This window comes from Candoia aspera, chromosome 4, assembly GCF_035149785.1.
Source record: "Candoia aspera isolate rCanAsp1 chromosome 4, rCanAsp1.hap2, whole genome shotgun sequence".
In the NCBI taxonomy this organism is placed as follows: Eukaryota; Metazoa; Chordata; class Lepidosauria; order Squamata; family Boidae; genus Candoia; species Candoia aspera.
Window position 1 is genome coordinate 69656588 of NC_086156.1, and position 26035 is coordinate 69682622.

At 38.7% G+C, this 26035-nt stretch overlaps 1 protein-coding gene across 1 annotated transcript; it reads left to right on the plus strand.

Annotated features, from left to right (window-relative positions):
• On the plus strand, positions 1–26035 carry KRCC1 (lysine rich coiled-coil 1). Its single transcript, XM_063300398.1, has 7 exons — positions 1–137; positions 19553–19659; positions 20578–20658; positions 22116–22278; positions 22701–22970; positions 23498–23597; positions 24869–26035. Exons 1-7 carry the CDS (start codon positions 29–31, stop codon positions 25647–25649), a joined length of 1611 nt encoding a protein of 536 aa, XP_063156468.1. The 5' UTR covers positions 1–28; the 3' UTR covers positions 25650–26035.

A 26035-nucleotide genomic window follows, 5' to 3' on the forward strand; every position in this document is an offset into this window, starting at 1 on the left:
GGGCTTGCTCTGCTCTGCTTCCCCAGTCATGGCGGCGGCACCTGCTGCTGCTGCTGCTGTGGGGAGGGAGAGGGCAGAGGGGGGAGGGGACGTCCCCTCCCCCCCGCTGCCGCCACCCCCCCGCGGCCAGAAAGCAGGTGAGTGAGAGAGCTGAGTGGCAGGCAAGGCGGCCGGTCGGCCGAGAGGGAGAGGGGAGACCCCTAAGCTGCCGGGAGGGCGGGGGAGTGCCAGAGGAAGTGACGCCCAGGAAGCAAGCGACGGCCTCAGCTGGGGGGAGGGACGGCGGGTCTAGGTTGAACCCGGAGGGTCGAGGAAGAGGGTGAAGGAGCTGCTGGGTCCTCGGAGGAGCGAAAGGGGGTGCGAGAGCTTTGAGCCACGTGCCTTCAGGGGATGCAAACAATGGGGAATCTAAGTAGGGAATCTACTTAGAAAAGTGCGGTGACTTCCTCTGGAAGGATCGGGTCCCGCTCAGCGGTAGCTGCTGCTCCGACATTCCGTTCCTCGCCCACTCAAATACAGGGGCTTCCGGAAGCGAGCCTGGACCCATAAGGCCTGCAGAGCCTTGGGGTCGGGACGGACGACACATCTGTTAATCGTAGGGGCGAAAAGGCCGCCATTCCTATTTCGAATGAAAAGCAGCCCATTGTGAGGAAAAGCAAAGAATAAATAATCAGCCTCTTTTCTTCATCCTACAACAGAGGTTGGAAGTAGTAAGAGATACTGTAAGGATTTCTCTTCCTTCCACCATTTTGCATCCTATCTCTTTGCTACCCACCCACCCCAAACTGATGGAGAAGACTGGACCTAGAGATTGGCATAAGCCATGGCCTCTTTTCTGTTTGTTTGTCCTTTAATTAGGTGATGTGTTACAGAAGGTGGGTTAGAAAAAGAGCAGCAAATCATTCATTCCCCCCACTTCCTTTGAATGGCATGCTAGTGGAGTAACTGTTCACCTAGTCTAATTCCCCCACATCACTCATGAGAAAAGACTAGCAGAGGAAGGTAACTCCATTTGCCACAGTGCCATTCAGGGGAGGAGCACAAGTAAGTGAGACTGTTAGTGGGTACTCTGTGGCCACTCCTCAATGGCAGGATTAGGGAATTTGACTCTTCAAATATGAACTTCAACTCCCTGTAGCATTGCCCTGTTGGAAGTTGTAGCCCAGCAACATCTGGAGGAGACAGGGTCTCCATCCTTTGTTTCATTGCCCAGGAGGGCAGCAAGTAGTTCAGAAGGTACCTCTGTCTCATTTTATCTGCTCTGATAGCTTTGGAAAGTCGGGGGAAAGCAGTAGAAGCTACTGCCCCTTTTTTATGCTTCCTGTCCTTTTTTCCTCTTTCTTGACAGGAGGAAAGGGGTTGCTACTTCCCATTTGCTGTTTTATTGCCTTTTACTTCCAATGGGCTGCTTGTTACTCTTCCTTTGAGGAAAAATGTTTAATGGTTTTACCCAAGTACATCCACAGCATCCTGACATAATTTAACCCTTGGTCTTATATATTGTAGAATGGCCATTGGCAGACTTGAATGCATTGGAATTGCATAAAGCAAATATAGATTCCACATTATGAGGAACACACAAAATGACTTGCATCCAAAACCACAATAAAATACAATAAAGCAGTCATAAGTCTGAAAATCATCACTATGGTGTAGAATCAAATTGAATTAGGTTGTGTGAAAGAGTCTTGATCGCACAATTAACAAAGTAAGAAAGTTTTGTTTTGTTTTGAGTGAGAGGTAACCTTGGAGGCCATTATACACTGGGTTCCTTTGTAGATCTAGAAATTGCTCATTTTTTACCTCATGGTGAAAATCAGAGTATATTGCAGAAAAACTTACTGTCCTAGCATCCATTCACAGAAACCAGGCTTGGAACCTCCTAAGAATATGTGGTAAGAGATTTCTATAAGTACTCCTAAGCTGTTAGAATTTCAGAGGAGATATTTGATAAGTGAGTGGAATATTAAATCTCAGTAAATTCACACAAACCCTGCAGACAGATGAAGAACATAATAAAATCTGAGCTTTTGAGGAAGAAGACCTTTTTGCCATCTAAAACTGTTCTTGTTGCTTCAACTAAGCCAATAGTTCATACAGTAGCCATCAAAAGCAGCTCCCTGAAGTATTTTCTAACCTTTTGAGCCAAACACTGGAGATACCATAGACTGGTATAGCTGGGATTATGTATGCAAAGTATTGCTTATTCCAGTGAACTGTGCCCTATCTTGACAGGTGATCTGTGGCATTACATTGATATTAGAAGATAAAGAATTTTTAAGCCCCAAATTGAAAATCTTTATGCCACTTCAATAGATTTTAAGACAGAATTTGAACCGCTCATTATGAGAGGGTGACATTTAAAATCTGACTCAGATTGTTTAAAGCTTGTAAATTGTCATACATTTTTATTTACACCCTAACAGTATTCACAATGACATTTACATTATGGTTTTCTTGAAATAGTATTCAAAGCAATTTAATGAAATCAGAGGCAAGGCCATGCAATGTTGTCACTATAATAAAGTTTATATTTATCCATCTTTCTTAAACTGAACTCCTTATTCCTAAAGTGGAGCAAGATGATAATCTAGGCTGCACTCTTAGATATTTATTTGGGAGTAGGTTTCATTGCATTCTCTGGGTGTTTTAATTATTATTGTTTTTAAACATAATTCTCTTACAAATTACTAGTAGGGTTGAGCACACCTCAGAAATGATTCACAAATGCTGAGGGCCTTTCTGTTCATTAAAGTGGCCCATCTTTTTTCAGATTTCCATGTGAAATTGAAAACAGTCATATCAGTTTTAAGAATCACATTAACTTGAATCAACTCCTTAAAATAGCTGTAACTTTCATTTTGGCTCATGCAGAAAGTTGAAAAAAGATTTTGTAATGAATAGGAGAGAGGTGCAATGATCATGTGAAGTCCAAAGCATTTTTTCTGAATAATTTTTAAAGTGTGCTCTATTTTAGAAACTAACTTTGCACAAGATAAGTGAGTAGGTTTAAATATGTCCAAGCATTTGTGTTCATTTAGGTAGGTTTGTCTTTTTTTCCTTTGGACTACACACACACACACGCACACACATATACATACACACACACACAGTGCATTCAGAAAGTATTCAGACCCCCTTCATTTTTTTCAATTTTGTTATGTTGCAGCCCGATACTACAATCGTTCAAATTCGTTTTTTTTCTCATTAATCTACACTCAGAACCCCATAATGACAAAGTGAAAACAGAATTTTAGAAATGTCTGTAAATTTATTAAAAAGGAAAAACTGAAATATCACATGTACATAAGTATTCAGATCCTTTACTCAGTACTTTGTTGAAGCACTTTTGGCAGCAATTATAGCCTCGAGTCTTTTTCAGTATGATGTGACAAGCTTTGCACACCTGGATTGGGGGATTTTCTGCCATTCTTTGCAAATTCTCTCAAGCTCAGTAAGGTTGGATGGGGACCGTTGGTGGACAGCCATTTTCAGGTCTCTCCAGAGATGTTCAATAGGGTTCAAGTCCGGGCTCTGGCTGGGCCACTCTAGGACATTCACAGAGTTGTCCCTAAGTCATTCCTGTGTTGTCTTGGCTGTGTGCTTAGGATCGTTGTCATGTTGGAAGGTGAACCTTCAGCCCAGTCTGAGGTCCTGAGCGCTGTGGAACAGCTTTTCATTGAGGAGATCCTGTACTTTGTTCCATTCAGCTTTCCCTCAACCCTGACCAGTCTCCCAGTCCCTGCTGCTGAAAAACACCCCCACAGCATGGTGCTGCCACCACCATGCTTCACTATTGGGATGGTATTGGGCAGGTGATGAGTGGTGCCTGGTGTCCTCCAGACATAATGTTTAGAATTGAGGCCAAACAGTTCAATCTTGGTTTCATCAGACCAGAGAACCTTGTTCCTCACAGTCTGAGAGTCCTTCAGGTGCTTTTTTGCAAACTCCAAGCGGGCTTTCATGTGTTTTGCGCTGAGGAGAGGCTTCTGTCTAGCCACTCTGCCATAAAGCCCAGATCAGTGGAGGGCTGCAGTGATGATTGTCCTTCTGGAACTTTGTCCCATCTCCACACAGGATCTCTGGAGCTCAGAGTGACCATTGGGTTCTTGGTCACCTCTCTTACTAAGGCTCTTCTCCCCCGATTGCTCAGTTTGGCCGGGCGACCAGCTCTTGGAAGAGTCCCGGTTGTGCCAAACTTCTTCCATTTGAGAATTATAGAGGACACTGTGCTCTTGGGAACCTTCAGCGCAGCAGAAATTTTTTTGTAGCCCTCCCCAGATCTGTGCCTTGCAATAATCCTGTCTCTGCAGGCAGTTCCTCTGACCTCATGGCTTTTGCTCTGATACAGTATGCATTGTCAGCTGTGAGGCCTTCTATAGAGAGGTGTGTGCATTTCCAAATCATGTCCAATCAATTTAATTTACCACATGTGGACTCCAGTCAAGGTGTAGAAACAGCTCAGCAACTATCAAGAGAAATGGGAGGCACCTGAGCTAAATTTCAGTTGTTGCAAAGGGTCTGAATACTTACGTACATATGATATTTCAGTTTTTCCTTTTTAATAAATTTACAGACATTTCTAAAATTCTGTTTTCACTTTGTCATTATGAGTGAGTGTAGATTAATGAGAAAAAAATGAATTTGAACGATTGTAGTATCAGGCTGCAACATAACAAAACTGAAAAAAGTTAAGGGGGTCTGAATACTTTCCGAATGCACTGTATACACCTGCCAGATCATAAACTGGTTTTAGAATTCATTTCAGTTTTGATAGTGGCTTTCCTGAAGGAGTTGCTGGCTACTATTCAGGAAACAAAAATCTTAATATTTTCTTGGTAGTTTGAAACTAGTCTATGGCTCTATGACTTTCTTATACAAAGAGGAGAAAATCCTATACAATTGACCTTGGATCTGCTATCCTTACAGCAAATAATATGGACATGTTTGAAAATATGAATCTAGAAATATTTATAAACATTCGCCTTTGTAGAACTATGTAAAATCTTGTTAGGTGCTACTTTACACATAGGCATAATTCTCCCTGCTTCCTCATATTGAAGAACTAGAGTGGTGATAATTTATAGCATCTAAAAGCATGTTATAAAGAAATATATTAATTTATAATGATATAAAAATACTGCACAATCTGATTTTAGTTCAGAAGAAAGTTATATTTGAGATAATAGCATTATCTCAAGTATGTTTTGGCATGTTTTGGCATGTTCACTTTATATTCTCTTATGCTTACATACTCTCAGTATCTATAATTAAGTTAGATGTTATGGAGAGACTGTAGTAGGGCTAAGAAGACACATTTGCCTTAGATGCATAGTGAGTTCATGGTAGAGGTAAGACATGAATTAGGATTTCCCAGCTTTGGAATAAGCAACCTAGTACACTCCAGAAATTTTGAATTTCAATTCTCATCAGCCCCTGCCAGCATTGGCAATGGGAAGAGGTTATAGTAGCAATCCAAATTGCATGCATGGTGTTATCTACATCTTTCCTAGCTAATTGTTTGTAGTTACCAGAGAACAGCAATTGTTTGTTTTTATTATGTGTCTGGCCCATGTAGTAAGCACAAGAAAAATAAGCACCATATATCTGTGATCAGCTCCCATGTGGAACTTGGTGTACTCTTAAATTGGAAGGCCCAACTATTTTAATCTGCTAACATTTGTGCTATGCCTGTGACTGTGTCACTGGATTTTTGTAGCAATTACTTATTTACTACTATATGTATGACTTAGTGCTTTGCAATATAATAAAATACTTCTTTTTAAGGTTGTTTCCCTTCCCCAGCTGCAGTTTCACTGACTTGTCCTCCCTCATTGGTGCCAATGAACTTCTTTTTCCTTGCACTAACTGCTAGAGAAGTAGAATAGTTTTAATTGGGAGCATGATTGGAGAGGGAAAATTTCCTACTCAAAGCCTTGTGATGGGTTTTCATTCTGAGAACTTAACTACATATATCGGATGTTCTGTATCTTGCTTAAGTAATGAAATTAGATATTTTTACTATCTAAATCTAAATTTGATTTGTTGCATTACAATTATATCTTATGAAAAGCACCAGAGACTTTCAGTCCTTTTTTTCAGTAAAATAGGTCTTTTTTTTCCTTGCATATACAGTGTGATCATCATTCCCATAAATCACTTTGCTTCTATTGCCAACATGTAATTAAAATTAATTTGAAATATACTCCTCATGAGTTTGAAACATGTAATACCACATTCCACAAATCTGTCCTGAAAATAAGCACACTATGGATACTTCCAGTATATTTTCCTATGTGATAGTGAACACTATGTATATAAATTATTTTATGTCACATAGGAAATATTTGGACATAACAGTACATCCAATGAGTAACACTCTTTAAATGCTTTGTGTCCAGAAATAGTAACTTTTCTTCATGTGACTGTTAGAAAAATATTGACAACATGTAGATTTACACAATTATTATATCCCAGATGCAATTATGTAAATCTTTAAAAAATATGAAATACTGTGAGTTTGGATTGTGATGGCAACATATGGGGAGGGGAGTTATCATTTGCAAAATGCACCGATAATCCCAAGAAATCATCTAGTTTGTTGTGGGAATAGCATTAGTCCCTTTGTATTCTGGTGTTGATCTTTTTCTCTCTCACACACACACACACACAGTTTTTAAAAATTAATTTTATGAAACTGTAATTGAATCCAAATTAAAGAAGTATGCAATAACTATTCCTGCAGTATTGGAAATAATGAATACATTAATTATAAAGGTGTTCCTAGTCTTGCAGACAACTGTAAGACAAATGGAAACAGAAGTGAAGGAAAAGGTTCATAAATCATAGACCATAGAATTGGAAGGAGCCATTTATGTCACTGAGTCCAACTGATTTTCTATGCCAAACTCCAGTTAAAGCAAGACTCTTCCTGTATGAAGTTGTGCTACAGCCATATTACATGTCCCAAGAATAATCATAGTTCAGAGATAGCAAAAAGTTTTCCTTCATTTAACAGTATGAGAGACTGCTTGACTTCACATACACAGTAGAACTAGTTTGTATGTTGCTTCTAGACATGGCTACACAATTGGAATGACTTGTCATGGTTTCTATATATGAACTTATTTCATAAAGCAGCCTGCCCCAAGCTCATATCCTCCCACTTTATTGGGCTGCTGCAGTTCCTGTCACCTCCCAGTCAGCTAGAGCACTACTGGTACACCTAACTGGAATTGTCTAATTTGGAATTAGCTCACTGTGGTCTCAAGGACAGAGTTCTTTGGCTTACCGGAGACCACTTAAACAGTTGTTAGGAATTGAAAATGGGATCTTATTCAAGCAAAGCTTGTATTGTATCACTATACTTTTAAACTCCCCATTTGATTAAGTGGCTGAATGGATTTATGGCCTACTCTCAGAGTGGTAGAAATAAGAATTCCCAGTCCACCTTTCATCTGCCCTGGCCCTCTGCCAGCGGTTTCCTTCAACTTGTACGAATAATAGCCATTGAATACAAGATCATCGGCTGTCCAAGTTTCCTGAAGCAAAAGGACATCCGTATCTAACAAATGATCTAAATGGTTAAGGCCTTTGTTACGATACCATCCAGCTATATTCCACGAAATAATTTTCAGGGGATTTATCTTACACTGGTCTGCGTACCGTCAGGTATGCATTAATATCCTTGATCTAGACAAACCCTCTGTATGACCCAAATGGGTCCCATCCATATCCCCATCTTCCAATCCTCTTGGTTAAAGGACATTGAGTTTAGCCTCGCAAAGCTAGGATTTTCTACAGATTCAATTCTTAGGATGGATTACGAACAGGCAAAATTGACCCTGAAGCAAAGGATAAAGGATATAGAGAGACAAATGGACTTACAGAAGGCCCCTCATTTCCTATCTTCAGAGCATAATAAATATATTGTCAATACTGCTAACTACCTTTCTCAACTTGAAATTCCTAGCCAGCGGAAAGCTTTCTCCCTAGCTTGAAGCCATGCACTCCCTTCTGCAGTCTTGGAAGGCAGATACAAAAAAATCCCAATAGCTGCAAGGCGGTGCCCTTGTAACAATGGAGAGATAGAAACTACAGACCACATGCTTCTCCGTTGTCCTTTTTATAAAGAGCTCAGGAGTAAACTAATATTACCTTTGATTAGTAAATGCCCTAGATGGAAAGATATAGATTGTATGCAAATGTTACTTATAGATGAATATCCAACTGTCACGGCGCAAGTAGCCAGATTCTGTGCAGCTGCTATAAAGATACGTCAGATTACGATTGGAAAAATGTAGTAATGTATCCCTTGTAATAACTTTGTGGCCTATATAACACATTTTATATATGATATTTTACTCGTTTTATCACTCCTTTTAATATTTTATATATATTTTTATAGACACTTATACCTGATAGAATATTAGTCATGATAATGCAAATTAATAAGATTGTTTTTAAACTAGATTAAGGGGCTCACTTACATTGTGATCCAAACGTATTTTAACACTTAATTGGAACTTGTAAACTCAAATTTAAAATTATTTTAATTTAGATGGCTCATATTTTATGGCTAATGGCTAATGTGCATATTTTTATAGAATTGTATCTTGTACTGGTCAGTGACCGTAATAAAATCAATTGAATTGAACTCCCCATTTCCTTGAGCAGCAAAACTGTTTCTTACTGCAAAGAGAGGGGGCAAAATTTGGACAAGTTTTCCTGTTCCACTATTAATTCTGCTTAAAGAAGCAGACTGTTTACATAATCCATTATGGGATAATACATGAGTCGGCTTAAACAGCACAGATTTGCCCAATGTTTTCAGGCAGTACAATGAGGTGAAATGCAGAAAGTTACATCTGATCATAGGGGTTGTTGAAGATGACAGCTAGTTGTGATCATGAATTTACATGGTAACTTAGAACTTTGATTCCTTATGTGAAAAGGAAAAGCTTTACTCTCCCCTGGATTGCAGAAATCAAAGGGGGAGTTCTTCCATATCTGTAAGACATGAAAGATTGCCCCCAAGTATTTGGGTACATACAGGTGAAACGGGGATGTGCAGCTAGATTCTGGAAGAAATCAAAAGTCACGAATCTCTTTCTCTGATCTCATTATCTCCCCCCCCCCCCAATGTTTATCATAAAGTTGCTTGTACTTTTGCATTAGAAAGTTGCAAATAGTGATGCCAAGCTACTTCTGACCTTATCAGAATAGGTCAGCAGAATATGAGTCTAGATTTCAGAAGTTAAGGACTTCAACTTGCAGCTGTTCCATCCATAGCTAGTGGCAATGGACTGTGTGAGTTATTAAAAGAAAAACTAGAGAGTATCAGCTTGATAACTGGATACAGGATGAGCTGAATTTTTTGAACTCTGTCATATAGGCACAAATAACAGAAAGTTTGGAAGAAAATGTATGTAAGATCTTTTAACGTAGCAAAATCCCTCTAAAAGTGATCATCGATTTCATGCAATGACTGTTTCTTATAACTGTGTCTATTGCATGTTTGGTAGGAGTGGACAGCATTTTTCAGCTGGGGGTACCCATGTGCCTTTTTTATTATTTTCAGCCTCTGAAGCAGACAGGGCAGGGATATGCAACTGTTGAGTTAGGAAAGTTACATTAAAAATAGAAATGTTAAGCCTTCCCTAAAAAGGGAAGTTTAACATCCCTTTTTATTGCTTGAGATGGATAAATATCAGGTCCCTTCCTCATCACCATTTTACTGCTGGCGTTAAAGTATGATCCTGGAGCCTACCTGCAATGCACAAATTGCCACCAATCATGTATGGAGAAATTCTAATGCAGAGTTCTCCAACATTGTGCCACTGGGAACCAGGGTTCCTACAGACATCTCCCTTGGCACCTGCCCAGCCCCCTGCCATTTTCCATATTTAAAACATTCCTTTTAAGCAAAAGTTTAAAAGGAGAATGCTGCAAAAGAAATTCACCACCTTATTTCCAAGAATGTTACTTTTTAAAAACATCTTGAGGCTTATTGTTAATCCAGAGGCATTTTTTGGATTAACAATAAGCCTCAAGATGTTCTTAAGAAATAAAATGATGGAGGGCTATCATTCAGTGCTTTGCTTTACATGTATCCACCTGCTCCCCAAAAGAGTAAAATCAGTAGAGAGTTTATACTAACTACCTTGGGTGACTATGTCATGGCAGGAAGCAGCCTCAGATTTGTGTTTTATGACAGCCCATATGCACTGTGGGAGCCATTTGGGGATTGGACTGGCCTTCCCCTGGTAGTCATTTTATCTGTTTGTCTAACCCATCCCAATCCCAAAAGACTGGCCAGTGTACAAGCGTAAAAACAGAACCGTTTCTATAATAAGTGCCACTGTGCAATCACTGAAGCTGCAAGCATGCTGAAATAGAACAGCTTTAATTTATTTCCATAAAGCTAAGACCGTAGGGGCTGTGAGGACAGGACCACCAGAGAGAGGGTATTCCAAAGGGAAAGTACTACCACAGAGAAAGCGTATTTCCTTTAATGCCCTTAACACATGCTTAAAATACCAAACATGCCCAATGGCCTTAAAACGTTATGGCTGTGACCATAAGGTTCCTAGACACAGTACACACCTGTTAGTACTGTCTGAGAAATAAGAAATAGTCACTACATTAAATTGATGCAGCTAAGCAAAACTAAGTGAAATAAATGTTAACTGCAAAGAGAATCAAAGGAAAGCATCATAGCAGAAAATAGTATGCTTTTAACTGTTGAAAAAGGAGCAACAGGCGTTCTTGCCTGCAGTACGTTTCCAACCCTCGCCAGAGCTTAATCATTCAGCAAATAGAACATGCCTCATGAGGGTGTGGAGGGACAGAGGATTAAACTAGGCCTTCATGTGAGGGCTCCCTTCCTTTGGAATAGCTTACTGCCACTGAAGTAAGGCCTTTAGAGATTGCTAAATTAAGGGGTTTTGATGTTGATGACTTGTGATTGTTACTGATAAGTTTTAATTTGTTGCATTATGATATTGCATTGCTGGTATTACTGTTTCTCTTACGTGCACCAACAGTCTTTTTAGACTGAAGCCTAATACATTTTATAAATAAATAAATAAACAAGCAAACAAATAAATAAATCTATTACTTAGCCCAGAAGCACCACTTCAGCATTTCCACCACCACACCTGAATCATACAGAAAAGAGATTGAACTGGATGTAATCAGCATATGCATGAGCATACCAAACATTCCTCCACCGATTTTCATACTCATTGTTCTGTTCTACTTATTATGGAGTTAAAATATAATTCAAATCTCTCTTTGCTATAGCAAATGAAAGCGAAGTAATATACTGCAAAGATGGTTGTTGAAACATCTTGAAACATCCTGTTTGTACCATTAACCACCAAAAAAGCAATTTGAGATCCAGGAACTTAATTTAATTTTGTTGAACTATAGAACTGGGTGATAGTAAAGCCAGTGCAGTCTTATCGTTAGAATTTTGGACTATGTCCAGGGAGAACCACATTCAAGCTACCTTGTTCATGAAGCCCAAAGTGACATTGGGTCAGTCACTTTCTTTCAGCCTAACCTAACTTACAGGGTTGCTCAATTGCGAGAATTAAAGGCTGTTTCCATAAATGACCTTTTCCTTGAGCTCTTTAGAAGAAAGTTGGGATATAAAAATTACAAATAAATAAAACTTTCCAACAGAAAATTCAGAAAAGAACCTCTAGTTTGTTCCTTTCTTGTAGTGTCATGCTGGATCAGTGAAAAGATCTTTCCCTTTAGAAGTGCTGGATACTGTGTGTTTGAAAACTTTTAAACCTATTGGTTTACCCAGGCTTTTAGCTGAATCTGTGTCTCTGTGTCATTTGTTGCTACTGCATTTCTAGTTACCATAGTATTAAGATGCTGTGTTACATTATTCTAATCCTATTATGATTCCCAATTTGAATAAATTGGTTGGAGTTGAGTAGCATCCAAATTGAAATAATAAAAATGATGAAAAGTTGGTAATAACATTTATAAATATTAAAACATAAAAAGTTAGTAAGCCACAATGCCTTTCTAGAATGTTTTGCTTTTAAAAAGAGGTTCAGATTGCAGTAATATTTCTTATAAAAATGTATTGGCTGAGATGTTGAGTGAGCATAGTGATATGACTGTATTTTTTAGAAGCTAGCATCAGCCCACCCAGTTGGCAAGTCCTCATAAATGCTAGCTTCTAAGAAATACAATTCTATCACTATGCTCATTCAACACCTCAGCCAATACATTTTAATTTTATTTATTTATTTAATTTTTATTCCACCTTTATTACTTTTATAAATAACTCAAGGCGGTGAACATATCTAATACTCCTTCCTCCTCCTATTTCCCCCCACAACAGGAACCCTGTGAGGTGGGTTGGGCTGAGAGAGAGTGACTGGCCCAAGGTTACCCAGCCAGCTTTTCATGCCTAAGGCAGGACTAGAACTCACAGACTCCTGCTTTTTAGCCTGGCACCTTAACCACTAGACCAAACTGGGGATTTAGGCTACAATCCCATCGTCCCTACAGTGGCTTTCCAGAATCCATAGGAGGTACCACATTTTTACCTCTGAGGTAGGAGGATGAACTCCAATCTTGTGGATTAAAATCTGAATTGAATTTCTCCTTCCAGCCCCTCAGATCTTTTCACATGCCTCTCTGATGTCGGATTGGGGAGGAAAAAGGCATAATGGGCAGAGCTATAGCATAAGTAGATTGGGGAAAGTATTGTAACTATGGGGGGAAATAGTTGACCAGGCCTAAAAAATAAAATAATTTTTAAAAAGATTGTAAGAAAAGCAAGGATGAACCTGGTGGAGTTCTGAACTTATCAAATGTATCCTAAGATTGCTTTGTGTGTGATTGAATAATCAAGAAAAAAAAAAGATTTATTTAAATCTGCACTTCTAAACAAAAGTGAATTAACTTTGCTAATTTTAAAAAAATGACATTTTTTTTTGCCACTTTTCAAGGATAACAACTTAAGTACTGCACAAAATTGGTGAAGGGCCCCTGCTGATTGCCACCACCTGCATTTCCACAATATTGATTCCAGAACTGACCTTACGCTAGAAAGTTCAGGGGAAAATTCAATCTTAGCCAAGAATAGTGAGTCTGTATCAATAGATTTCTCCATATCTAATGCTTGGGTCTTATCTAGATTGTTTTCAGACTTATCTATTTCAATTTTGCTCCAGATACTTATTCAGAAGTCCGGAGTGTTTGTGGAATTAATATATGGAAACAGAAGTAGAACTATATGCTACACACATATTGGTACGCAGAATAAACAGTCCTCCAGCAGTTCATGGAAATGTTAGCATGGGATACAACAGAACAGAACAGTTCTGGTTTTGCAGAACAAAAACAAGTCAGCTAGTAGCATTTTCTGAACTCAGCTTGCTGGATAAACACTGTAATTTTGTCCCTAAATACAACCCAGCTATCCAAATTGGGGTTTAGTGCTAAAAATTGTTCATGAAGTTGTTTGTTAGTTTGTTTGGAGCTTGAGTGAAATCAGTCATTCAAACAAATTACAATTTGACCAAACAAATAATTTGAGGTAAGAGACTTTTCTTCATGACCTTTTTAACATGCACAACTAATACACCGGATAGACTATATAAAACAGTTTAGGAAAATATAAACAGAGACTTCAACGTACACATTTCTATGAAATTCAGGTTTCTTTTAAACTAGATTATCCTTAAGAGCTGCCAAATAAAAATTCCATCTATTAATGTTAGCTTTTATCCACCCTGCAATCCTCTGTGGCTGTTCCCAAGTCACATATATTTGTCAGTTGACCTTGACTTGTGTGTAACATTGCAGTGTAATACTTTTGATGGCATGGGCATCTTTTAAATGGCTTTTACAAAATATAACATCTTATACATTATGAGGTACATGAAAAAACAATTTTATATGAGGTAAACAAGAAACTTGCCAAAAAAATACACAAGGAGCAATATGCTGCTGTTATATAAAATACATGTATCATTAATCTTTTCTTACAAAAAAAATGAATTGACAGTGTGGTCATGTCTGTCCCCAAAAGTAATACAGGTAGTCCTCACTTAACAATGGTATTTGGGACTGGAATTTCTATTGCTAAGTGACCTGGTCGTAAAACACGATGTCACATGACTGTTGTTAAGCGAATCTCATGCCATTGTTAAGCAAGGATGTCATATGGTCGCCATTTGTGACCTCCTACCTGCTCCCCATTGACTATGTTTGTAGGAAGCCTGCAAAGAAGGTTGCAAATGGCAATCATGTGACTGCAGGGATGTTGTGACCATTGTAAGTATGAGGACTGATCATAAGTGCCACTCAGTGCTGTCGTAAGTTCAAGCGGTCACTGAATGAGTGGTCGTTAAGTGAGGACCATCTGTATAGCATTGTTTGTTATTACACACTAGAACTTAGTTACTAAATACTAGTGAAGTAACCCAATTTAATGACTTCTGAACTACTGATCAAACATGAAGGGAGATCACACATGACCATGTTTAAGACTTCATTGTCCCATTACAGAGGAATGTAGAATATATTGTCCTACTAGAGACCAATTAACTTGTTAATCCTATTTTCTGTCCCTTACACATATTATCAATATCAACACAGTTCCTCGAACTCCTCTTCCTGTAGTGAATTTTAGCATGTTTTAAGCAGTATTTTATATTTGTGTTTACAGAGTATCCTTTGCATTGGATAAATCACCAAGATATCTACACAATAACATATATTTACATTATTTTAAAGAGCGTCTAACTGAAATTTATTTATTTATTTGTTTGTCAAATTTCGCTGCCACCCATCTTGTGTACAATGACTCTGGGAGGCTTACAGATAATAAAATGACAAATAGCTAAAAACACTACAATATAATATAAATATAAGTATAAATACACATAAATACAAATATAAAAATACAAAAAATATAAGATATAAAATTCAAGATGGCAATAAGATCTTATCCTTGGCACCATCAGGGTGCCAACTACCCCCATGAATGGCTGTCCCCCCTCCCATCCCAGGCAAGGTGGCATAGCCATGTTTTTTACTCCCTTCCGAAAGGCCAGGAGAGTGGGGGCCTATCTTACTTCTGGGGGTAACCTGTTCCAAAGGGCAGGTGCCATGGCAGAGAAGGCCTTCCTCCTGGACTCTGCCAATCGGCAGTCCCTCATGGACAGGGTCTGTAACATGCCCTCTCTGCCTGACCAGGTGGGACGGAGCAATGTAACAGGGGCAAGGTGGTTCCTCAGGTAATCAGGACCCATGCCATGTAGGGCTTTAAAGGTGATAACCAACACCTTGAATTGGACCCAGAAGCAAACTGGTACCCATTGCAGCTCACGCAGCAATGGTGTTATATATCCCCTCCTTGGGGCTCCTAGGACTGCTTACGTGGCCGCATTCTGGACCAGCTGTAGCTTCCAGATACTCCTCATATATTAAAATGTTGGGTTCCACATAACATCCACTCATTATTTGAATTACTTTAAATGAAATGAATATTAAAAAAAACTTTAATGAATGGGCTTAAGCAGAAAGCTAGAAAATAATAATGTTGACATATATTAGACATGTATCTTGGCTTATCACCAGTGTGGTTGTGGATGTTTGAAGTGACATAAAATATTATGCATCTCAAAATATTTGAGCATCCAAAGCATTGAATTAGAAAACATGCCAGTCAAAGATTTGTTGAAATATTTTTCACTACTTACTAAATACTACACGCATTTTTCTGAATGCAACAAAGGAAACTGTATTCAAAATATTTCAGTTTATCATTATCTAACCCCAACTGAAAGCTTACATATTCTCTGGCAAATGTTGGCCAAAGATGTATGTATTTTGAAATACAGATGTGAAAATATACTTCCATTTGCTTTAAAGTAGCACAATCCCTAATAATATTTACCCATTGGTCTTAAAATTATAATAATCTTCCAATATTTTATCTTGCAAGTGTTAAAACATCCACTGCATGTTGTACATAATGACATCTCTGGCTACCTTTGTTTTATACCATGCTCATGTAGTATTTAAAATACAATTTAGCAACTTCAAGGCTTGCAGCATTAGGAACCACAAGCAGAAAAAGGACCAGGGAGGAAAGAGCAAGGAAACTCTGTTAAACAGCTCTTTGGAATCAGCAACTTAAGCAATCTGTCACCTGCCCAGCTATTCACAGTCTGCTGAGTAGTAGCCAGTTAAATACGGGGCTCAGTTCCAATGTTAGAGACAAACACCAAGATTCTGTGTGCCCTCAGCATAACTGGGGACAGAGAAACATTTTTTTCCACCCCTTCCTGGTGAGCTTGTCTAAATATTGCCTACACTTGGAGTATAATCAAAATATTATATCTGTGATCCAAGTCTTTAATACCCCATCCATCTACTCAACCTGCAAGATGTTCCTTTTAAGGACTTGTTACATTACACCAATATATATATATATATATAATTGGGGGAGGAGGTGTAAAATAGAATGTAACATTGGATTTCTCCCACTGCAGTTCTCTGGGTAGTATAGAAATGTATTTCTATAATTAGTTGTATATATATCATATTAATATTCAAATAAATATCCCAGTGGTATTTTGAATTAAATGTTAATGCAGTGATGGGTTTAGAAGCTAACCTCAAGAAACTGAAACAGCTTTTCCTCTAAGATCGTGATGGCCCTGACCCTATTGGCTCTTTCCTTGGGCATTAGGGCCAAGGCATTACTACAGCCTAACATGTGGGTTGTTTTGAGGCCCCTTGTGTGTCATACTATGATTATGCCTAATTATATTCTGTATTGTTTTATACTTTTTTATTAGTTTGGTTTGTATGTATGATTTGTTAGCTGCTCAGAGTTACTTGTTTAAGAGGAGTGGTCTATAAATCTAAATAAATAAATAAATCATATGCTGCTTTAATGAATATCAGAGAGACGCTGTGCTCACACAAGGTCCCAAACACTAATTCTGAATCATTTTTGAAGAAGCACATGTCAACTGCTGTAGTGCATACTGCCAGGCTTCTGTATAACAGGCTAGACTGAAACAAATTAAACAGGCACACAAAAATATAAAAATGTCTGACCAGAGGTTTCATTGTAGAAAAGAAAAGAAGCCATTACAAACAGTTCCAGCATCTGCTGTGAAAGAAGTCCTATTTATTTATTGCATCTCTTTCTCCCACCCAGTCTACATAAAGGACTAGGAGCAAATCTCTCTGGGGCAGGAGATAACAGTTTCCATCTCTTCATTGTTTTGGTACCAAAAAAATAGAATTGGATAAGCTGTGTAGAACTTTAAAAATATAATGGAGGTTTGGCATTCCAAGTTTGAAACATCATCATGCCTTTCAGCTAAGACAGTTAATACTATTAGGAACTAAGATAATGGTCTCTGGGTACATATTGAATTACTGTTAGACTCTCTATTAATTAGCAGTATGAATGAATGAATTACTTTATTGATTAGTCAATTGACCATATCAAAATATTAATTAGCACAATACCATTCCTTCCTGATGGACTAACAAATGCTATCTCAAATCCATATTTAAATCTCTCTTCAGAGATTTAGAAGCCAAAGAAACATGACCATTCACTTCATGGATGATGATAAATTTGTTCAGTACAAAGAATGGGAAGATCAGAGGGTTTTAGAGCATTAGGGATTTAACCAAAAGTGTTAGTCTCACTTTTTGGAAATGGAATGGGCACAAGTACTAATCTGTTTTCAGATGTTAAGTAAAATTATAAAATAGATAGGTTGTATCAATCAAGACCATTCACAAAATCTGATGAATTATATATATCTACATTTAAGAGCCAGGGATTCTCGTCAATATTATGGTGACTTCATTTTTATTAACTGCTGTGATTCTTATTACAAAGCACTGTAAAACCAATGTACTGCACATCTTAACAGGCTTAGCGATACTTGAAAGTGTAGGAAATTGTTTACTGAAAAATTATCACAATTACAAGGAACTTTGAAAACCTCTATATTGAAGGACAGTTTCAATAATATTTGGTTACTATTTATTAGCCTCATTAACAATATTTTTCTAAGAGATCACCCTTGTCTTTGTATGTGTTGTTTTGGAATAGAAATATTGAATATAAATTCTTAAAATGTTTGTAACTCCCTTCAAGATTCTCTTCCCTCTTCAAGACGCATTCACTCCCAATTAATATACATACTTTTTTATATTCATTACATGTATACCTTGCATATTCTCTAGGATCTCAAGGAACTTTGAGCTAGGTTAGCCTGAGAGGAGGTAATTGGCCCAAACACAGCATGTGAGCTTCAGGGCTAAGTGAACACTTGAATTCTGGTCTTCCTGGTCTTAAACCCACACATTATTTTAAATGGTTTTAAAACACCAGCATGGCATAGTCTTAACCTACCTCACAAGGCTGTTCTGGGGATAAAATGAAGGATGCAAGCTCCCTTGAGCTCCTGAAGAAAAGGTAGGAATAATAACAACTCCCAGGTTGTATTGTAGTCATTAAAATTCACTTGCAGATCTCTCTGTGAAAGAGGTTTATTAATGTGAAACATGTCTCATCATCTGATTTCATCTACCGATTGTTCAGTGCTTGACAATTTTGCCATCATCACTAACAGTTTTTTGTCAGATGATTGAAGCGCAGTGTATAGATCGCTTCAAAATTAATTAGCCAGTGTCGGGGGTGGGGGGAGCCAAAGGAAGTCAAATGATGAGGCAAGATTGTGCCATTGCACTGCAAGCTCCACCCCTTTTGTACATGCACTGTGATACACACCAGTACAGAAAGAGAACTTGCAGCAAAACAGTGCAGTGTTGTTTTCATCATTTTGAGAAAAGCATTGGCCTGCAGACTCCTCCTCAATTTTGCCTTCTGGGAGATCTTTCTTGCTTTTTGTTCTGTTTCTTCAGGCTGCATGAAACTGAGTTCAGTGGATGTTCTACAGAGGCAAAATAAGCTGAAAGGCTTCATCTTGTTCATTTGTTTATATTTCTCCCTCAGAGAAATGTCATGAAATACTTGTGTTGATTATTACTATTAACATACAGGCTTTGAGATGCTTTATATTTCAGTAGACAGAAGAGCAAAAGAGGTAGGCAGCCTTCCACACATGCTTCTCCTTAGTCCCATAACTGTCACCACTGCAAACCAACCTCCCTGCTGTGGATGGAATATCCCAGATGCCCTGTTCTTTTCTGTAAGAGATGATGCTGTGGCCACACAGAGGATAAGCCCTCCTATTTCAGAACAGCCAGAACAGCATAGCTGTTGCTGGTCTGTATTTTTGTCTTCCTAAAAAGAGCATGTCCAGGACATACCCCACACTCAGTTTGGTTTAAAGAACATGGGAAAGCATCAGCAACAAAAATGTTCAACAGAAAGCAGATTTAGTTCTTCCCTACTGACTCTTGGGAACAAATTGCATCATCTTGCATTTAAATTTTCTAGTATGGCTTTCATAAATAAGAGGTCCTCTTTGTTCCAGTTACCAATTATTATATCCTTAACCTTTCACTTTAGATGATATCTTTGTTGAGATGACAAGAAAAGAACTTTGCACAGACACTTTCTGTAAAGTTTGTGGGGCTGTGCTGCAGTTTGAATCACAACGAATAGCACACTATGAGGTAAGCTTTAATATGGAACACGTCAGCAAGATTTCATGACCCGCGTTTCCCCAGATATGGAGGATTATCTTTTAACTTACTAAAATACTTGCTTAAGAAGGTCAGGTGTTCATAAAAGAAACCTAACTGTATCCGTTGAAGAACTCTGACAACCTGTCAAATAAAATGCTACTGACAGTCACCTGATCACTCGTCAGACCTGATCTGATCTAAGATACCTCATCAAGCTGGCCTTTGCTTTAAAAGTCTTCTCCTAATCTGGAATACTTTTAAATGCAACACATAACAAAGGTTTTTTTTTAACTTACATAATATTTATTCCCTTACTTTGACCAGCGGCCACAGCAGAATAAAGCTATGAAGTTCAAACCAGTTGTTGAGTATCATGTGGAACTAGCCTATGAAACGTTCCCTCTCTTTCTGAGGTTTACCAGTTGAAGCCTAAGTATCGTCTGAAAATCCATAGCAGTAAGCAGAAAATTGATGTACCTCTCGTCTGCTACACTCACAGTGCTGAGGCTGGTTTATACAATTTAAAACCAGCAAAAATTAATCATACAACAGGAAGGCCAACAGGCAGAGCAGAAAAAATCCATCTGAGAATATAGGTGCTAAGCACAAAATAGTCCTCAACTTGGCATGTCAAATGAAGTGCTGCGTGGCCTTCCATTATGAACTGACAAGTAGTTTTGTAATTAGAAACTCAGTATAATATGCTGCCATAGCTACAGTATGCATCCATTAATAGCCTCCACTAGAGCACTAGGCAGTCACCCAGTCTGGATGTAAATAACTGGGTACTGAAAGTTCAGCTTAAAGCCTCTGCTCCTAGGTGATGTGTGTCTTACACAGTAGTTTTTACATGTTTTTAAAGGTTAAATTCCAGTCTGATACAAAATTGACACTTTTGCTTTTCAGGGCAAAAGGCATGCACAGAAAGTCCGACTTTATTTACAAATGTATAATGAACAAAAGGACAGGCTGCACATGAATTTCCAGGTAAAGTTATCCCATCTGCATCAATAGGACTGTTATATGTGGGATGGAGAATTTGTGGCCTGCAGCTTAATTTTAAGCTCTTAATTTCTTAGAGGGAGAAAACATAGAGGCAGCGAAAGACTTTGTATTTCTAGGTGCAAAGATTACTGCAGATGCTGACTGCAGACAGGAAATAAGATGTTTAATCCTTGAGAGAAGAGCAATAACAAATCTTGATAAAATAGTTAAGAGCAGAGACATCACACTGCCAACAAAGGTCCACATAGTTAAAGCAATGGTGTTCCCCGTAGTAACATATGGCTGCGAGAGCTGGACCATAAGGAAGGCTGAGAGAAGGAAGATAGATGCTTTGGAACTGTGGTGCTGGAGGAAAATTCTGAGAGTGCCTTGGACTGCAAGAAGATCAAACCAGTCCATCCTCCAGGAAATCAAGCCAGACTGCTCACTTGAGGGAATGATATTAAAGGCAAAACTGAAATACTTTGGCCACATAATGAGAAGACAGGACACCCTGGAGATGCTAGGGAGAGTGGAAGGCAAAAGGAAGAGGGGCCGACCAAGGGCAAGATGGATAGATGATATTCTAGCGGTGACGGACTCGTCCCTGGGGGAGCTGGGGGTGATGACGACCAACAGGAAGCTCTGGCATGGGCTGGTCCATGAAGTCACGAAGAGTCGGAAGTGACTAAATGAATAAACAACAACAAGAAGCTTAATTTTATTTGACCCATGGCATTATCTGAGGCTCTGTCATGACAGAGAGAAAGATAAAGGGTCCCTCATGTAAAACTGCAAATCCTGCTCATGTTTGCCCCAGCTTCTGGCTCCATTTACTGCAGCCCCAATTGAGTTTTCTCATGGGTCAACAGATATTCCTAAAATGAAGATTTTTCTTTTTAATCCGTTCAATCATGTCTGATTTTTGGAGACTACCTGGACAAGTCCCTGCAGGTTTCTTGGCAAGGTTTTTCAGAAGTGGTTTGCCATTGCCTCCTTCCTAGGGCTGAGAGAGAAGGACTGGCCCAAGATCACCCAGCTGGCTTCATGGCTAAAGTGGGACTAGAACTCAGTCTTCTGGTTTCTAGCCGACTGCCTTAATCACTACACCAAACTGGTTCTAAGATGAAGATAGTACTTTATTTTCTTTTTAACCATTAACTATCACTTTCCCATCTAGAACATGTTTTTTAATTCCATCATGCAGCCAACCATTCTTTGTCTTCCAAACATGAGTGTGAGAGAGAAAATATTGATGACCAAGGTCAACCTATCTGTTGCCAATGGAATTAGTACCTAATGAAGTGATGGGCCTTCTTTGTTGGGTGTCTTCAAGCAGAAGCTTGTTAGCCAAATTATCAGAGATGCTTTTAGATTCTTGCCCAGGGTTTGATGTCCTAAAAGTTCGGTCCAACATCTGTAATTGTAATGAATTAAATAACTTTTCACTTTTATTTCAGGAGAATCCAAATATGGACAAAAATATGTATTGCAGACTTTGCAACATGATCCTCACATCTCCAGTTGTTGCTCAATCACACTATTTGGGAAAGGTCCATGCCAAGAAATTGAAGCAGTTGTCAGATCAGACTCAGCCCTTAGAGGATGTTCAGTCAGAACCTGGTAAAGATCTGATAGTTAATGCATTCTATTTTTTGTCAGATTTTCAGTGAGATGGTGAAACATGGATTGTTTTAATCAGAGAACCAATGCAGCTGAAGAACAAATCACATTAAGTTTCCTTATTTTGTTACTCTCTTACATATTTCTCTTTTTTCTTTTCCCCTTGTAATTTCATACAGTGCAGAGAGGAAGAAAAGAATCAGTAACTTGCCTTGCTTAACCAGCCACTTATAGGAGATGTTATTCAGAGTATATTTGCCAGCCAAGAAATTAGATGCACATAAAAAGATGGCTGTATTTTCTTAGGGGCAGTCCAATGGCTCCATAAAGAGTCCACTTCCAATTTTGACAGGTCAGATACTTTTTGTTCCTAGCTGTTCCCCATGAGGAGACTAATCTTTCTGCGTGGCCCTTTCTCACAGATTCCTCTGCAATTCCAATTCTGCCAGAGGCATCTCTTGAAAAGAACGTGCAGCAGGATGTTGATTCTGAGGACCCATCTTCATCCTGCAGAACTGCTTTGGATTTGGATGATCCAGATAAGTATTGCAAACTCTGCTCTGCACCCTTCAACAACCCACTTATGGCCCATCAACACTATGTGGGCAAAAAGCACAAAAGAAATGAATTACGTAAGAAGTTGATGGCTGAGATAGGAACTCAGGTTATTCCTGCAGAGTCCAAGGCCAGTGGTAAGCATGCAGCATCAAGATAAATATTCTACTTTATGTCAAGTGAGCATGGCTCAGAATGAAACTACACCATCAACCTTTTCCTTTCATGTGCTGGCTGTTGTTGGACAGCACCCCTTCAGACTGCAGGGGGTGAGGAGAATTCCTTGCTTGCTTTGAATGCTTCTCTCTACTTTTTCTTAAAATCCAGTGTGTCATTCCCCACCTGCATTCAGAATTTTTATGTTGCAGTAACAGGTTGATCATGACAGCGTGTTTGCTGTACTTATTCGTTATTTTATGTTGAAGCTATCAGATAATGTGTAGACTTTTTTCCTACCACAATTTAACCATTACAACAAGATGTATTTGTTTTGAGCATGCCTTGTATTATATATTGCATAAAACTATACAAATCTTCTTTCCTGGAACTGTCTGCAGTAGCTCGCAAAGAACTGCATGAAGATTTCACACAAGATGTTTGTTGTTCGGGAGAAGGGGCATCATTTTTACTGCATGTTCTTTAACCTGTAGCTCTTTTCTTGTAGCACTTGGTGTAGGCAACTACATATGCCCGACGTGCAGTATCAGCCTCACATCCATAGAGATGTACCAGTCACACATGCAAGGAAATAAGCATCAGGTTAAGTAAGTATTTTCCTGGCCATCCATCAGTGGTTGAGGAGCTGTGCTGAGAGTTCAGGAATAAAGTGTGAGTGTGTGGATAGTGTGCAAAAAAATGTATATATATGGTTAGAATTGCAGAGAAAGAATATGAACAAAGTTCACTGCAGACCTTCCTAGAAGGCAAGTAATGTTCCTGTCTCTTCACTTGAGACGAGGTTTCCTCTTTGCCTTGAAGGCTGGAGCAACTGCTTTTCTGCCTAGTTCTCTTCAGACTTTTCCCATAGCACTAACATTAGAAAAAAATGTTCTCTTAAGGAAAAATTTCCTTTCCATGCTCTTTAACAGGTAACTCGGGTGAGAAATCTCTGACCCTCTAAATAATTTAGAACAGAACTCTATCATTAACCATGGTGGAGTGCAATGATATCTGGAGGTTCACCAGATGCACCCTCCTGATTTAAGTACTACAGCTGATACTCAGACCTTTAGTCAGGCTACCCTCCAGACTACAGTGCAGTATCTATCTTTCAAGATGGACAGGTTTGTGGGACGAAACAAGCAGCTTGGCTTACAGTTGCCCAAAATAATAAGCAGTACAAGGAATTATAAGAGTCAAAGGAGACAGGAGAAATAATTGTCCAAGAGTCCATTGGAGTTGAGCAGCTAATTCAAATAAATAAATAAATGCCGGAGGAGTGTGTGTGTGTGTGTGTGTGTATCCCTTTGCCTGGCACCTAAAAGACACAAATGCAGGCAAGCAACTGCCAAAGTCGGGTACATTAGTTATTTCTTGATGTGTGCATGTTCTGTAAAGATAAAGGTTCGTTTTTCACATGTTTAAATTAAGCTACACATGATCAGACCTGGGGAGGGAGACCATCGGGAAATCTCAAAGTTGTGAGCTGGTTTATGAAGTTTTAAAAATGGCCTGGAAGAAGGCAATGACAGACTGATAGGATTGCCAGGAAAGTTACATACTGTATACATGTCCATGAAGTCACCAGGAGTTGACCTCTATTTAAAGAACTCTTTGTTTTTACACATAAGAATACATGCTAAGGTGGCCTTTCCCAATTTTATGTCCTCTAGATATGCTGGACAATAACTCCCAAAATTTCCATCCAACATGTAGTGCAGGCACCAAATTGGGAAGGAGTGAAGATGTAAGTCCTATTGAGTTTATAGGATTGTACTACTACATGAGTCTCAGGAGTGGGACTAATAATTCTAAGGTAGCATTGAAGCCATTGAGACATTCTCATCATACTTCATTTATTTGTTGTTTGTTTTAGAGAAAATATGATTGCCACATATCTGATGAAGAACTCCAAGAAAACATATAGTTCCTTCCAAGATGAACTGGCAGATTACATTGAAGTACAAAAAGCAAGAGGACTGGAACCAAAAATTAATTTTAGAAAGCCAGAGAAAGAAAGGAATGAAGCCATGAATGGTCATGAGGAGACCTTTGCATCTAACCAAGATTTTCTTTCAAGGAATGTTTGGGAATCAAATCAGCATTCCATTTTTTTTCCAGAAGCGTGCACATTTTCATATTCTGTTGAAAACAGATTGCTACACTCACCAGTAAGGCTAGAAAATGTTTGTATGGCTCTAAACAGCACAGACTGTGGTTCTGAAAAACAGTTGACTACCTACAAAGACGACAGCCGCAAACCACCATTGGCGGAATCTAGTGATGGCTACCAGGCTTTGTCTTCAAAGAATAGCTCTAGTGCTGATAGGAGAAGCCAAAAGCTGCCGAAGACATCCAGAGCCAAAAAAGAATGGCCACAAGAGGGAGAAGGAGACCCTTGCCGACATCTTTTAACTCTTAAAAGAAAACAGTACAGTCACGATACAGCGTTGGAAAAAGATGGTAAGAAGAAAAAGAAAAAAAGTGATATAGATTCAGTAGCTGGGTCAAATTCAAAGCACAGGAAAGTAAAAGGAAGTAAAGCTGGCTCTTCTGAAAAGGAGAGCAAAAGACACAAGAAGGAGAAAAAGAAGTACGAAGCCGGTGGAGCCACAGAAGAGGAGATGCTGTGGAATGAATCTGTCTTGGGATTTTAATTCATTTTGTGTTTGTTGTAGCCTGAACCATGACACAGTTTTTATGTTTTACTTACTGGCTATTTTTTAAATTGCTCCTTCAGAAATAATGGGTGATGGGGTTTGAGATCATTTGGGAAGAAATTCAGAAACTCACCAATACGCTTTGGAATATGATTTATATTCAAAAGTGCCTCCACCCAGAACAAGACTGAACACACTATAAAATATTATGAAATATTCTTCCAACGTTTCAAAGTTGGTGCAGACAGACACATAATGTCTCTAGTCCCATTATATATGTATTGTTGTATACTTTTACAGAGAATATGGAAATATGAGAGGGGGCTGGATTGTATCCCAAGGAAAGTTTTTTTCTTCCTGCAGATAATAAAGAAAGAACTAAG

Excerpts from the sequence above, each read along its gene's own strand:
- KRCC1 (XM_063300398.1), top strand. The coding sequence starts at position 29 with ATGGCGGCGGCACCTGCTGCTGCTGCTGCTGTGGGGAGGGAGAGGGCA. Across the intron at positions 19,660-20,577 it reads AACGAATAGCACACTATGAG|GGCAAAAGGCATGCACAGAA; the intron begins GTAAGCTTTAAT and ends TTTGCTTTTCAG. Across the intron at positions 23,598-24,868 it reads GGAAATAAGCATCAGGTTAA|AGAAAATATGATTGCCACAT; the intron begins GTAAGTATTTTC and ends TGTTTGTTTTAG.